Raw genomic sequence first — 16,727 nt, forward strand, 5'->3', positions numbered from 1 at the left:
AGCTTAGTGCAGTCTTAGGGGCGTATTTATTATGCTGTGTAAAACGAATTGGCCAAAACAACAGAGTAAAAAAGCTGTGTAAAATAAATGGAAAAGATTGCCGTCTGAACGCTGGATATTACGCTGTTATTTTCCATAAGTTCTGGTGGAAGAAAAAACATGTAAAAAAATTACACGGCGAAGCCCGGCAAATTTTCTCGCCGTTTTTTACACAGCATAATAAATACGCCCCTTATTGTAGTGATAAGTATTATATTATAGTGATGTTGGATCCTGAAGGAGTGGGTTAGAGTTCCACGCGGCACAGAATCAGGCGTACAAGTGCCGCAATGCATCCTTGGCCTTCACCCTCGTGTTTTTTATATGGTCATGGAATTCTTTGGTGACTAATAATATCCTTATATTTTGCAACAGGGGGTACATTATTCACTATATAAGCTGTACTTAGCGCTATAACAAGTTATAAATGCTGCTTAGTGAGGTCACATACAGAGAAACTTGCATATCGTAAGGAAAGAATATAAATAAATCAGCTCCCTTCCAGTTACTTGGAACCTAATGGAGACGTCTCATATCCTTATATCTTAAGATAAGGGACATGTTTATCCCGTACGGGTGTAAAAACAAAGCTCCCAACAGTTTTTTGTCAATGGTCATTTGTATCTTATCTCAGTGTGCCCTAATCACTAGCAGGCCTGTTTTAGGCTTCTAAAAATACCCTGAAAAAAATCTATAGTGTAATGCAGGCTGCCATTAGAGTGACATTGCCAAAGGGCATAGCAACATACACGGCCGCAGTAAGATAAACAACCCCCCCCCCCCCAGTTAGATGGGACCCATCACAACAGTGGAACCTAAAATGAGCTTATTGTATGGATCAGCACTTACATTTTCATAATGGGCTTTTGTTGTTCTTTATTCCAGGCTGGGGAGTTTTTATTAGGAACAAGGGAATACGGTTATGGCCATCGTTTCTGCCCCTACACAGGCCGATAAGCTGCCGAATCGGTCCAAGGGACCCATATCGGCAGCTACAACTGGCCCGTGACCTTAAGAACCTCCTACTATACCTATCACTGTAATCTGTTCCTTCCAAAAGTAGGAATAAATACCATTTTATATGCTGAAATGCAGCTGCAAAACAGTTCTTCTCTTTCTGCATCATTTGAAACCCTGGCAGGGGAGGAGGGACTAAAACATTGATGTTACACATTGTAACAACTTCTCCACAGCTTACAGACAGCATGCAGGAACTACATAACCCACAATGCATTGCACTGGGATGTTCCTTTGCTTATTGACATCACATGTGCAGGGGATTGTGGGATTGGGAGGAGGCAGGCTGAAGGCAGGCTGAGGGCAGGCGACTACTATCTATTTTATTTGAGCCACAAAGTAGCCAGCCAGATCAGCAGGGGAACAGGGGGCGGGGCTTAGGGAACTGTTCCAAACCAAATTATTACATTAAACATCATGAAAAGGCTGAATATTGTTTAATTGATGTATATTGCAAAGTTGCTTGAAACTGTTTACTTTTTTAAAAAGCTTGTGTTTGGGTGGAGTTCCCCTTTAAGCTGCTAAACAGCTGCAATGCTTTTCTCTTTACACATCGTTGGAGTACAGCTCTTATCACCCTCAACATTATGGGTGTTTAGGGAGCTCCAGTTTAACAACAGCAGTGAATGAGAGAGATCCCTGGCACAGAATGAGTGCTTTCCTATGGGAAGGTCCCTATAGCCGTAAGTGCACGGAGGGCCCACCTGTTCCACACAAACAGTATTTCTGCATAGTGATATGTGAGGGATTACACACTGCAGGACAGAGATAAAATGAATTTTCCGAGCCCATAAATCTGCCTGTAATTACGTTACATTAAGCTTTGCTCCGGCTGGAAACAGCAAACAGACAGTAAACAGTGAGTGCTAATAACATGGAAAATTACTTCTTTGTCTTCCATTTCCCTCTTTTTAAATGGGAAATATGCATGATTTATAAGCTTGTTTCAGGCTCTATTTATTTCCCTTTACAGAAATATAGTTACGGTTACTAGTTTGCCTCACACGGATCCCATAGGTTAAACAACGGACACAGGCATCCACACCGGATAAAGATCTGCAACAAGTGGCTCTTCCCATGTATGGCTAAGCTTTACTCTCCTCCTCCTCCTCCCTCTGTGCTGCCTGCACTCTCAGTGCAATACAGGTATGGGAACGGTTATCCAGAATGCTCGGGATCTGGGGTTTTCTGGATAAGGGGTTTTTCGGTAATTTTGGTAGAATGAAGGGAGCTCCAAAGAATAATTGAAACACTAAACCCAATAGGGCTGTTCTGCCCCCAATAAGGGGTAATTATATCTTAGTTGGGATCAAGTACAGGTACTGTTTTATTATTACAGAGAAAAGGGAATCATTTAACCATTAAATAAACCCAATAGGGCTGTTCTGCCCCCAATAAGGGGTAATTATATCTTAGTTGGGATCAAGTACAGGTACTGTTTTATTATTACAGAGAAAAGGGAATCATTTAACCATTAAATAAACCCAATAGGGCTGTTCTGCCCCCAATAAGGGGTAATTATATCTTAGTTGGGATCAAGTACAGGTACTGTTTTATTATTACAGAGAAAAGGGAATCATTTAACCATTAAATAAACCCAATAGGGCTGTTCTGCCCCCAATAAGGGGTAATTATATCTTAGTTGGGATCAAGTACAGGTACTGTTTTATTATTACAGAGAAAAGGGAATCATTTTACCATGAAATAATATACATTCTAATAACAAAGGAAGTTTATTATCTTAATACAAGTGAATATAAAACAGAAAAGAGAGATTCAAACTTCCAGTTTAAAAGCAGACTTCAAAAACAATGTGAATGAGTAGTAACCAGACGTAATACACAACACACGTAGAAACCTCTCTCGCTCTACATGGGGGGTGCCCAGAGGCCTATTACAATGGGAGGTATTTATCTGGTTTATTACAAGACACAGAAGGTGCTGCCAACGTTACCCTCATTATCTGGGCGGGCAGAGTATGGCAAAGCAAAACCTGTATTGGGGCTGCAATGCCAGCTTGTCATCAGAACAGGCAGATGAGGGAAATAGAACTGGGGAAGGATACAATAGGTACAGCGGTTCTAACACTGTGATACCCCCCCATTCATAACCAAAGTGAAAGGCACTGGATTACCCAAAAAATGACCACCCGCGAGTCACATTCCTTTACCACCATAGTTAAATCTTAAACATATTCTATTTTTTGGGTATGGGGCTTAGCCGCATTTACCCAATGGATTGATTTCTAAAGCTCCACCTTGGCTTGCCTGTAATGCCATTGATAGCTTACTCCCCGGCTATAGGCTAAGTCTAAGACAAGAAAAAAATGGCTGATATGAATTAATAACACTTTAAATTCATTCAGTTCTTGTCAAGAAAGACAGAATTGCAACAGGTAAAGCAATAGGCTCACCCTGCAGCCACCAACATGTATATCCCACAATTACAAAATCCCATTGTGCCCTATTTCAGCGTGTAACTTATAAGCGAGCTTGCCAGCCTGGCTTTAGTTCTATATTACACATTTCCCTATAGAGAAACAGAAACCTAAGCACATTTTCCCTTGCGTTAAAGCGTACATTACAGTTCATTCGCTAGAAAACATAACAGGGGCCCTCCCTGTAGTGCCACAGTGTTTCCCAATAATGGACCATGCGTTCTACCTTTTGTGATCACATAACAGGGTTTGGATTTCGCAGGGCCAAGTAAGCAGCTGTTAACACAAAGTAGAATATTTAGAAAAAATCATATAGTCTACATGCAAAAAAAAAAAACCACATTGATCCATTCTCCTCTTGTTCTGGAACGATGAAAAGGTTCCATCATACAAGATGGAGATATGGCGTCCTATACTGTGTGCTTGGGCACAGTCTCTCCAACAATACACCGCAGTGACGTTATATCGACGACATTCCTGGTTCCGCACTTCCAGCAAACGAGGGGCCCTTAAAGTTCCACTTTTCCTAGACCCTCTAGAAAAGAATAATCAAGCTAAATATGCTCGTGAAGCTTCAGTTTTTTTCCACGTTTCCATCAACCCGGCGGGACATTCCAAATGTTACATTGGCATTCGGCGTATACAAAAAAATAAAAGCAAACACAAAACGTCCTGGTTTGGTTCTGCCGACTGACAAAGTCAGACCACTACCGCAGCTGTCCTACACCGCGCTCTGCCGTTTCCTGCAGTAAAAGATTTCAACGAGTTCATTGGGTTTCACCGCAAAATGCTGCCGACCCCACTTCAACTTAGATGGATAGGCATATACTCTGGTCTCCTTGTCTGGATGATTTTTGGCTTGGGCTTGCTCATACCATCTTCATCTTCCTCGATTTCCAGTTCATTCTCTGGATCGCTCTCACAGACATGAACTACAACGCTTGGAGTCGTGTCTGTTGCAGCATGCAATTCGTATTGCTCTCCTGAAATAAAAGGAAAAAAAAAAAACGATCATTCATACAGTCTATCAGAAATCCACAATTCTGTAATTAAAGGGGAACTTCGGCTCCTGAACCAACACAACACAGAAACCCCTAATATCCCTGTAATCTGTTCCTTCCAAAAGTAGGAATAAATACCATTTTATATGCTGAAATCCAGCTGCAAAACAGTTCTTCTCTTTCTGCATCATTTGAAATCCTGGCAGGGGAGGAGGGACTAAAACACTGATGTTACAAATTGTATCAACTTCTCCACAGCTTACAGACAGCATGCAGGAACTACATAACCCACAATGCATTGCACTGGGATGTTCCTTTCCTTATTGACATCACGTGTGCAGCAGGGAATTGTGGGATTGGGAGGAGGCTGAGGGCAGGCGACTACTGTTATATTTTATTTGAGTCACAAAGTAGTCAGCCAGATCAGCAGGGGAACAGGGGGCGGGGCTTAGGGAACTGTTCCAAACCAGATTATTACATTAACAACCATTATAAATCATGAAAATGATCAAAATCTACTGTGAAACAATGTCAGTAAAAAATAGTCAAAACGCCCAGACTTTTTGGGCTGGTAGCTTTATAGGGCAACTATGATTAACCCCATGTGGTTTTGGATAGATATCACCTTGGTAACCAAATAACAATGATTTGGAAAAAAAGGGGATTTACCCCATTTATTGTGCAGAGATCTACCTGTGTGAGTGGGCAGGAAAGTTGAAACTGTAATATTTTCACCATTTACATTATATATATATGATGTAGGCCACTTGCTTATATCCCAATATTTATCCCAAAGCCTGTAGATTTGTGCATAATAAAAAGGGTTGTTTCCCTTAGGAGTGATTGGTGTATTCCCTATGGAAAGCTGCATTAGGGTTGTTACTGGGCCCCCAGCCCCTTTCCAGTAGGGAATGGCACCTACATTGCTTGATGAGATTAATTCCCATTGTCTATTGTAAGAGTATTTCAATGTCTCCAATGGGTCGTGGTAACCCGCCGTTATTCTGCAGGATCTCCCAGAAATGGAAACTAATAAATGACGCGTGGCCCTAATAATCACATACAGTGCGTGTATGAATGGCGCTTACTAACCGCTAATCCCTCTGCTGGGCAGCCATGCCTTGCGTTCCAAACTCACTCACATTCGGGAGATTTATTATATTGCCGCTACATCAGTCTCCGGCTCTCCCACCTCACAGCACAATTTGGAATTTTTACTTCCAACAACAATAGCCCCTTTTTATAGAAAGCCGGAGATTTGCTTTTAGTGACTAAGCACCGGGCTGGAAACGCAGCCAGATTTCCCACATTAGTACGAGGGGGGAGTAAAGGGGTTATTGTGTAATATCTCCCCCCGTATCTCACCGGCGGGGGGGCAGCTTCCATAATGATTGTCTGGAAACTGTGGAAAATTGGCCAGGTCCAAGGTACACAATCTGTAAATTTCTGGTGAAATGTCATATTTTTCTAAGTCCATCTTTCCACAGACAGAGCACTGCTGGGAGCAGCAGGATATCCGCAGGGTGCTTAACCCACACCATGCCGATGCTTCCTTTATATTCCCTTGTAACCTTGTTATGGGCTAAGGGGGCCCAGCCTGAAGGCCAGTTAGGGGGGGATTTGGGGTGAGTGCTTATTTGTGCCTGGGTACCCCTGGAACTATAGCAGGGTGACTGTTACCCCAATGTTTCTATATATTTGTAACATTGTTATGGGCTAAGGGGGCCCCAGCCTGAAGGCCAGTTAGGGGGAGATTTGGGGTGAGTGCTTATTTGTGCCCTGGGTACCCCTGGAACTATAGCAGGGTGACTGTTACCCCAATGTTTCTATATATTTGTAACATTGTTATGGGCTAAGGGGGCCCAGCCTGAAGGCCAGTTAGGGGGAGATTTGGGGTGAGTGCTTATTTGTGCCCTGGGTACCCCTGGAACTATAGCAGGGTGACTGTTACCCCAATGTTTCTATATATCTGTAACCTTGTTATGGGCTAAGGGGGCCCAGCCTGAAGGCCAGTTAGGGGGGGATTTGGGGTGAGTGCTTATTTGTGCCCTGGGTACCCCTGGAACTATAGCAGCGTGACTGTTACCCCAATGTTTCTATATATCTGTAACCTTGTTATGGGCTAAGGGGGCCCAGCCTGAAGGCCAGTTAGGGGGGGATTTGGGGTGAGTGCTTATTTGTGCCCTGGGTACCCCTGGAACTATAGCAGGGTGACTGTTACCCCAATGTTTCTATATATCTGTAACCTTGTTATGAGCTAAGGGGGCCCAGTCTGAAGGCCAGTTAGGGGGGGATTTGGGGTGAGTGCTTATTTGTGCCCTGGGTACCCCTGGAACTATAGCAGGGTGACTGTTACCCCAATGTTTCTATATATCTGTAACCTTGTTATGAGAGTATGTGCAAGTCCTGGCTGAATGATGTATAACATATGTATAACCATACATTGGATGATAAAAGCTGTTGATGGACTGCGTCGGCAGCTTAAGGTGGCCATACACGGGCCGACTATAGCTGCCGATATCGGTCCCTTGGACCGATTCGGCAGCTAATCGGCCCGTGTATGGGGAGAGCAGAGCGGCCTGGCCGACCGATATCTGGCCTGAAATTTTTTATCCTCATACAGCACAAACTATAACCACAGCTCTGGGTGCAGCCGCAGCCCAGCCGCCATCCCTAGGCATCAGTATGGGAACTCTCAGCCTGTCACTAAACTCAATAACACGTACCTGGGCCGAGTTTAGAGATGGCGTATAGCAGGTCATAGTTGATCACGGGACTTGTGTCCTCCATCTGCTTCCAACCCACGGGAGGTGAGGAGGGAGGGGAGATCAGGAACTGCTTCTCTGGATTTGGTGGGGCAAGATGGGGGCTTCCTATGTGCAGCGTCTGGAATGGGACACACGAGACAACTGGTCAGTCAGCTTCTCATACACAACATCATAATGAAATAATAATGTTCATAACTGCCCCCTTGATCTCTGGGCTTGGGTTATATGGTGTATGGTAGCTATGCCACTGATTTAATGGTTATATGTGGTTCCCCAGTACCTGCACATAATATACATTTATTAGTAACAACAATTTTATTTTATACAAGATTTTCATCCTATCTGGCCCAACTCCACTAAAACATGTGCAGTATACAGCCCCGCTGAAACCTAAATGGCAGCTACCACAGCTAAGTAGTATATAGGGTTTCTAAAGTCATGGTCTATGGTGGCCATACAGGGGCAGATTTAAGCTGCTGATTTGGGTCCTTCAGACCATCAACTTATCTACCTGTGCCCTCCAACAGGCTTCCCCTACCAATATCTGAGCAATAATTGGCCAGATATTGATTGGGTGGGCTTGATTGGGTCAGATCAAGGACCAAATTGGCTCATTGATACAGTCCTCGCCTCCATTCTAATGCAGTTGTTTGGCCTTAAGGTGGCCATACACATACAAAACCACTTGTATGGCAAGTCGCGAGGCGACCGATATCGCAGGAGGCTGCTGATATCGGTCGACTCGCCGATCGGGTGGGTTAGAAAATTTTGATCGGGCGCCATTGAAGGCACCCAAGCAAAATCTATGTTCAGGGCTGAATCGGCAGAAGGAGGTAGAAATCCTATTGTTTCCACCCCCATGTCTAACGTTTCAGCCCTGAACGTCAGATGGTCTCACGAAAGATCGAAAATCTCCATGTGTGTGGCCAGCTTTAGGGCCAAACAATCGCATTGGCACACCCAAGGTTGGCATATCGGGGAAAAAATACTTCCGTTTGGTGACCTTGCAAAATGAGCAGATCTTACAGTGCGCGGCCCCTTTAGAAGGGTCATTTTTCGATGCTGCTCTCTGCACTAAGTGCCAGATTGAAAATCTCTATATATATATTTGCTTTTATACCCTATAAGCTGGTGCTGCCATACAGAAACGAAGGTCTGGCGCATTAACATGCAAATAAATAGAAATATTTATAAAGGAAACTGTTCATTTCATGTCCATACAAATATTTGCTAAACCGAGAAGCTGAGCTCACCTGAGCAAAATATAACTTGATCTCCTTCCCCAGGAACTCGGTTTTGTGCAGCTGGATCCTGGCCTCGGCCGCAGAGATGGGATTGCTAAAGTTGATCCTCACCCGCTTGAAGCTCTTAAAATACTGAAAGGTGGCTTCCTTGTCGTAGGCCTTAAAGAGCGATTCAAATTTTGTCTGGAAATCAAAACAAATTTATGAAAAAGATTAGGACAACATGGACGTATTTATGGGGATTTTACACATTTACATTAACCACCACTATATAAAAAACACACAAAAATACACAATTTCCTCTGAATACTGCCCCCCTGGGGGTAGAACCTTACTAAAGGAGGCCATACCCAGGCAGTATTCAGTACTTTAGACTGATTGGGCAGCTTATGTGCCCGTGTATGGGCATCCCTCTCCAATGGATATCTGCCTGAAAATCAGCCAGGTGTCGATCGGGCAGGTTTGGTTCTCCATTACGTCGGCTTGTTAATGTGGCCCTCGGTCCGACTGCGCCTATGCACACCGTTTTAATTCAATCGTTTGGCCCTAGGGCGATTACATCGAATTAGCCCGATATCAGCCACCTTAGGTGGGCATATTGTGAGAAAATCTACTCGTTTGGTGGCAAATGAGTGGATTGCAGCGTGTACGGCCACTGTAAATAAGTATTATGGGGCCTATAATTTCTGATAGGTCAGAAGTGTTCGGAAACTCCAATAGTGATTGCTCAGTAACCTGAACATAACGGCATTCAGCAACACATGTTCCCAATAAAGCAACTGCCAATTTCATGTAACTTGTAAAGTGCCCTCCCAGCGAGTCTGCGCTAAGGCTAAATCTGTAGCTTTATTTACCCCGGGATCCTACAGAGGGGGTTCTGAGCCACATAAATCACTGCAGCCCCAAATTTCTACTTATTTAAAGAGGTGATGACAAATTTCTATGTAGACTGGGTACAGTAAATTAGTATATTTTCCAGCGGAGCAGCTGTCATTTTCCTTCTTGGAAAGGAAAAACAGCTGAGACTGTTGCACCGTGGAAAGAATGTCGTACTAAATACTGAAAAAAAATTCCCATCAGCCAAGAATCCCTGCACAGACCGAGACTGTTCTATGAAACTGATATTGCCAAGACAGAATGTCCTAAATGCTGGGAGGGAAAATCCATTTTGTACATGAGCCCTGTACATAATAAGCAAATTGTGTATATACAAAGCTCTCTGTACATGCAAACTCAGCAACACACACACGGTCACATTCATTAACCTAATAATGCTCAGTGTGTAGTCTATTCACCTCACTGCAAACAGCCAATGGAACAACATGCCAGGGGGTAACATCCAATTCTTTTTAAATCTACTATTTGTTATACATCATTCAGTCAGGACTTACACATACTCTCATAACAAGGTTACATATAACATAGAAACATTGGGGTAACAGTCACCCTGTTATAGTTCCAGGGGTACCCAGGGCACAAATAAGCACTCACCCCAAATCCCCCCCTAACTGGCCTTCAGGCTGGGCCCCCTTAGCCCACAACAAGGTTACAGATATATAGAAACATTGGGGTAACAGTAACCCTGCTATAGTTCCAGGGGTACCCAGGGCACAAATAAGCACTCACCCCAAATCCCCCCCTAACTGGCCTTCAGGCTGGGCCCCCTTAGCCCATAACAAGGTTACAGATATATAGAAACATTGGGGTAACAGTCACCCTGCTATAGTTCCAGGGGTACCCAGGGCACAAATAAGCACTCACCCCAAATCCCCCCCTAACTGGCCTTCAGGCTGGGCCCCCTTAGCCCATAACCAAATCTCATCCTTATGGGGAAACTATTAAACTCAGGTGGCCCCTTTATTACAGGATGCTGGGAGTTATATAGCAAATACACTTTTTACCCAGCCCTGATTACAAACTCCATAGTTGTCCCTTCACTTTAAACAAAATGCATTTCAGTAATGTTCCAGCAGAGGGCCCCACACTACATAATAATCTGCAATATTTCTGAATATTGTGTTCCATATCAAATAACGCATTATGACTGTTTGTTTATAAAGTTGTGGGCATGTTCTGCTGCACTTTGCACTGTAAATTTTCCACTTCACTTATGTGATAGCATAATATTACAAATATTCAACCAATTATGCAGGATATATGGCGAGATGTCAGTCAGTAAATATAAAAATTAGGGCCTGGGAAAGTGCAGGTTCCTGGAAAGCACCGCTGTGACCTGTGGGGTTGATTATATGGGGAGTCTGTCCAGTTGCACTCATGTCAATAGACCAAAATCAATAAGCAAGCTGCTAGGGATGAGAAGCAACTCTGAAAGCGGATTTAGGCAGTAACATATTTATCAGTTAAAGACCACATTCCCCTAGTATATCACAGCCGGCGCATACAATCTAGTGACTCCATACAATATCCTGGAAGTATAAAGATGTGGCAGTGATAAAGTTAAAGGCTGAAGACACACAGAGCTACTAGTAGCAGCTACTTGTCGTGGCTACAGAAACAGACAATGCAGATCATTTACTGATAACTGTCTCTGTGTGTTTTAGCAGAGGCAATTCTCATTATTGTCTATGGCAGGGGATTTTCTGGTGTTTAGTAGCAGTGAAAAAGTAGCTGCTACTAAGTAGCTCTGTGTGTCTTCACCCTAAAGCATTTTGGAGAGTAGTAGTCAGCACCAAGCCTTGTGATTAGTTAGAAGTAATGCAGGTTCCCCAATGGCCACTTTCCATCGGCACATCCAGGTACAGAAGAACAGGAACAGCACCTCTTGTCTTTGTAGATTAAAATGCCTTTATTGCAACATTTTTTTGGGGGCAAACAACAATAGCAGCAGCAGCGTTTCAGGTCACAAGACCTTTTATCAAGCTTTTATCAATTGCAAAATGTTGCAATAAAGGCATTTTAATCTACAAAGACAAGAGGTGCTGTTCCTGTTCTTCACCCTAAAGCATAACAGCTACTAAACCCCACAAAATCCCCTGCCATAGACAACACCGAGAATTGCCCCTGCTAAAACACACGTAGAGACAATTATCAGTAAATGATCAGCATTGTCTGTTTTAGTAGCCGCTACTAGTATCTTTATGTGTCTTGTCGGTCCCCCTATAGAAAAATGGGCTTTCAGTTCTACATAGAGACCGGGGGTTTAGAAGTTTGGGGGCTGCAACCTTGAACATAGTTGCATTACCCAGGTTATTGCAGAATATAAGCCACTGAATTTAGGTAGACACTGCAGCAGGTATCACTTACTGGTTTATATGGAGTATACAAAATCAGGTAATGTCCCTTTAAGAGGATAGAATACAGCATGCAAAGCTTGGCGCTCAGAAATACGGCCCATTGGCAGTGCCAGGCAATGCATTCACACGCGCCGGCTCCAAACATACACAGTTTTGTACAACCGACTCCATCTGTAATTACTCGCTGATTCAGTATGAATGCATGGTACATAATACCACAAGCACCGCCAACCCTTAATACTCCCAATAACCAAAATAATTATCAATCTGCAAGTGCAGACATGAGTAAATACAGGACTTAGCAACATCCCATAGACACAGTAAACATTATGCCCATAAGAGCTTACGATCAATACTATCAAGCAAACCTATTCTGCCCAGAACAGAAGCAGTAAGACTGCATTTTTTAAACTGTCTATTTAGATATCTCCCAGCAGCACCTGACAGACTAAGGGTGAAGACACTGAGCTACTCAGTAGCAGCTACTTTTTCACGGCTACTAAACTCCAGAAAATCCCCTGCCATTTCCCCTGACAAATAGAATTGCCTCTGCTAAAACACATGTAGAGACAATTATCAGTAAATGATCAGCACTGTCTGTTTCTGTAGCCACAACAAGTAGCTGCTACTATAGTAGCAGTGTGTGTCTTCACCCATAGGATGAAGGGTGCTGCTGGGAAATGTAGTTGCAAATAAAGAGCTTGATGCTGCGGCACACACACACATTGTCATGGCTGCTTACCCACAGAGAGTGCAGCACAGCCAGCAGCAAGCCATCACAATAAGTAAAGCTGTAATTCCCATAGGCTTACCCTGGCTTCACTCTGATAGAAGAGCTCGGTCTCGGCCACACAGGCTACCAGAGAGGCGAAGCTGTAGTTCAGGTTCCTGAAGTGCATGGTTACGGCTGATATCTCTAAGCCAAGGCAGCTGTTGAGGTTCTGTGAGCGCTTGAGTTTTTAAGAAAGCTGAGCTAACGCTCACGTGTGTTTATAAAGCAGCCGGCCTTGCCCCTCCCTCCCGGGGTAACTTATTCACTTCTGGGCCAATAGGGAGGCAAATTCCTGAGCTGAAGTGTGAGCAGTGCTGCCAAGCAGCCACCGGGGGCTCTGTACCCTGGGCTGACGTCAGCATTACTCACTTTCCCTATGCTAATTCTCTTGGCCTTTTTTTCTCTCTCTGCTTTGGAGAATGGAAAAAACAGCTGAGTTTTGCATAGCTGCAGCTTTATCAAGAACTCTTACTGCATAGTTTCCACTGCTAGTAATTCTATTCAGCAGTCGCACACTACATGCGCTCTGCTCTCCGGCCGGTCTCAAGATGGAAAATGTTACTGCAGGTGGGGCCTGAGCCTTAACCATTCCTATCTGCGAGGGCCACTTCAGCCTGTCAGGAACTAAACAGTCACAATCATCACAAAATAACTGATTGTTCAGCATTATCTGAAGGCAAAAGGAGAACTTTAATAATAGGAAAACAAAAGATCAAATGGCTAAGGGTAATGTCACACAGAGAGAATAGTTGTACCCAGGGCACAAATAAGCATTCACCCCAAATCCCCCCCTAACTGGCCTTCAGGCTGGGCCCCCTTAGCTCATAACAAGGTTACAGATATATAGAAACGTTGGGGTAACAGTCACCCCCCTATAGTTCCAGGGGTACCCAGGGCACAAATAAGCACTCACCCCAAATCCCCCCCTAACTGGCCTTCAGGCTGGGCCCCCTTAGCTCATAACAAGGTTACAGATATATAGAAACATTGGGGTAACAGTCACCCCGCTATAGTTCCAGGGGTACCCAGGGCACAAATAAGCACTCACCCCAAATCCCCCCTAACTGGCCTTCAGGCTGGGCCCCCTTAGCTCATAACAAGGTTACAGATATATAGAAACATTGGGGTAACAGTCACCCTGCTATAGTTCCAGGGGTACCCAGGGCACAAATAAGCACTCACCCCAAATCCCCCCCTAACTGGCCTTCAGGCTGGGCCCCCTTAGCCCATAACAAGGTTACAGATATATAGAAACATTGGGGTAACAGTCACCCTGCTATAGTTCCAGGGGTACCCAGGGCACAAATAAGCACTCACCCCAAATCCCCCCCTAACTGGCCTTCAGGTTGGGGCCCCTTAGCCCATAACAAGGTTACAGATATATAGAAACATTGGGGTAACAGTCACCCTGCTATAGTTCCAGGGGTACCCAGGGCACAAATAAGCACTCACCCCAAATCCCCCCCTAACTGGCCTTCAGGCTGGGCCCCCTTAGCCCATAACAAGGTTACAGATATATAGAAACATTGGGGTAACAGTCACCCTGCTATAGTTCCAGGGGTACCCAGGGCACAAATAAGCACTCACCCCAAATCCCCCCCTAACTGGCCTTCAGGTTGGGGCCCCTTAGCCCATAACAAGGTTACAGATATATAGAAACATTGGGGTAACAGTCACCCTGCTATAGTTCCAGGGGTACCCAGGGCACAAATAAACACCCCCAATCCGGCAGGTACACCTATACACACACACATCTCCAATCTGCAGCCGTTGCCATTGTTCTATAGATATCTGAGTTACAATGCTTCAGAGCTTCTTAGATAAGAAGAGATAAAAGGATTACATGGCATAGAATTATCTGCAGGGAGCAATAACAGTGTTTGCCTTGCATTGTCTAGTAGTAATAGCCCTGCATAACTGTTTTATCTGCTCATTAATGAGGATAAACATATTGGCCCCCAGTTCCTGTTTACCTCTAGAACATTGCAAATATCCACACTGACATTCACTCAAACAGGCAAAAGGGCTCAATTCGATGGCTGGGAACAAAGTGCAAAAAATAAGTGCCATCCGCCATGTTTTTGGTCCCTGTGTAAAGTGTAGTTTCTAGTACCAGTGTAGCTGCAAGTACCAGTGTGCCAATGTAGCTGCTAGTACCAGTGTGCCAGTGTAGCTGCAAGTACCAGTGTGCCAGTGTAGCTGCAAGTACCAGTGTGCCAGTGTAGCTGCAAGTACCAGTGTGCCAGTGTAGCTGCTAGTGCCAGTGTAGCTGCTACCAGTGTAGCTGCTAGTACCAGTGTGCCAGTGTAGGTGCTACTACCAGTGTGAAAGTGTAGCTGCTAGTACCAGTGTGCCAGTGTAGCTGCTAGTACCAGTGTGCCAGTGTAGGTGCTACTACCAGTGTGCCAGTGTAGCTGCTAGTACCAGTGTGCCAGTGTAGGTGCTACTACCAGTGTGCCAGTGTAGCTGCTAGTACCAGTGTGCCAGTGTAGCTGCTAGTACCAGTGTGCCAGTGTAGCTGCTAGTACCAGTGTGCCAGTGTAGCTGCAAGTACCAGTGTGCCAGTGTAGCTGCTAGTGCCAGTGTAGCTGCTACCAGTGTAGCTGCTAGTACCAGTGTGCCAGTGTAGGTGCTACTACCAGTGTGCCAGTGTAGCTGCTAGTACCAGTGTGCCAGTGTAGCTGCTAGTACCAGTGTGCCAGTATAGCTGATTTCATCAACAAAACAAGTTGCCATAAGAGGTAGGGTGCCTGCAAGATTAGGGCAGGATTGCACTGTATGTTATATAATCTCATGGCGCCACTGGCCCAGTTCTGCAGGGAGCCGGATACAGATTTATTTGGACATGTACCTCTTAAAGTATGGAAAACAAAACTTTCTTTGGAACAGCAAACAGCAGTGAGTTAGAAAAAGAAGCTTTAATTCCTTTCCAAGGAACACTGCAGATTAGATCTCACCCTTACCTAACGTGGGGTATTTACATAACAGCCCAGAGAAGTAACTTTCTATTTAGCCAAAGCTGTTCCGCCTCAGAAACAGTGACTTAATGGCAGGATCCAGCTCTGACTTGTAACAAACATCAAACAATGGGTTCTGGGACGCCGGCCGTCTCTGTGGGATAACTGGCCTGGACCGGTGTGGGCAGGGGGCTGTTGGTAAGACAAGAAACTGGTATAAATAGTGCAGAAAATGATCATAAGAACATTTTCCATCTATATTTTAACATGTTTTAACTATTTCCAGTAAACAAGGTAGAATGTAACAACAGGTGCAAAGTTTGCCAGTCTGGGCCTGGGCCCCTAGCAACCTGGAGCATAGAGTCCGGCAAATGCCAGTGGGGCTGCTGTAAGATGCCATAGACAGTCAATATTTATTGGGCTGGGGGGGGGCTGTTTGTGCCTCTGGGTACTGGGAATGCCAGGGGGGCTGTAAGGTGCCACAGACAGTCACTATTTATTGGGCTGGGGGGCTGTTTGTGCCTCTGGGTACTGGGAATGCCAGAGGGGCTGCTGTAAGGTGCCACAGACACTCACTATTTATTGGGCTGGGGGGGGGCTGTTTGTGCCTCTGGGTACTGGGAATGCCAGGGGGCTGTAAGATGCCACAGACAGTCACTATTTATTGGGCTGGGGGGGGGCTGTTTGTGCCTCTGGGTACTGGGAATGCCAGGGGGCTGTAAGGTGCCACAGACACTCACTATTTATTGGGCTGGGGGGCTGTTTGGGCCTCTGTGTACCTAAAATGCCTGGGCCTATTTTGACTCCCAGTCCAGGTCTGACAGGGCAATCACTAATGGGGGCAGCAGGGACTGTGGTGGGGGGGCTTGTGAATTTCATGACCTCTCTCAGGCATTCAAGGCATGATTTGGGGCTTGCTGGCACTTACAGGGTACATGTGGCAATAGTTGTTTTAAAGTTTTGGAGAAAAATCTAAGATGGACGCACGTGCCACTGTGGAATACATGGTCATCTTGGATTTTTTTTACTGCCATTCAGCTACAGCAGGGATCCCCAACCTTTCTAACTCGTGAGCCACAGTCAAATGTAAAAAGACTTGGAGAGCAACCATAAAAGTTCATGGAGGAGCCATAAAAGTTCATGGAGGAGCCAAATAAGGGCTGTGATTGGCTATTAGGGGCCTCTATGCACACTATCAGCTTACAGGGGGCTTTATTTGGTAGGAAATCTTGTTTTTA

General features: G+C 44.8%; 1 protein-coding gene across 2 annotated transcripts in view; it reads right to left on the reverse strand.

Annotated features, from left to right (window-relative positions):
- Window positions 1–2,698: 2,698 nt before the first annotated feature.
- rcan1 (regulator of calcineurin 1) overlaps window positions 2,699–16,727 on the reverse strand; it is a 60,531-nt gene continuing 46,502 nt past the window's right edge. The window contains 4 exon segments of one of the 2 annotated variants that reach the window (NM_001005434.1): window positions 2,699–4,476; window positions 7,221–7,380; window positions 8,516–8,689; window positions 12,573–12,704. In NM_001005434.1, the coding sequence (NP_001005434.1) occupies window positions 4,298–4,476; window positions 7,221–7,380; window positions 8,516–8,689; window positions 12,573–12,659 (600 nt within the window). In that variant the 5' untranslated portion in view covers window positions 12,660–12,704 and the 3' untranslated portion in view covers window positions 2,699–4,297. 2 annotated transcript variants of the gene reach the window in all.

Source organism: Xenopus tropicalis, chromosome 2 (genome assembly GCF_000004195.4).
Source record: "Xenopus tropicalis strain Nigerian chromosome 2, UCB_Xtro_10.0, whole genome shotgun sequence".
NCBI classification, from domain to species: domain Eukaryota; kingdom Metazoa; phylum Chordata; class Amphibia; order Anura; family Pipidae; genus Xenopus; species Xenopus tropicalis.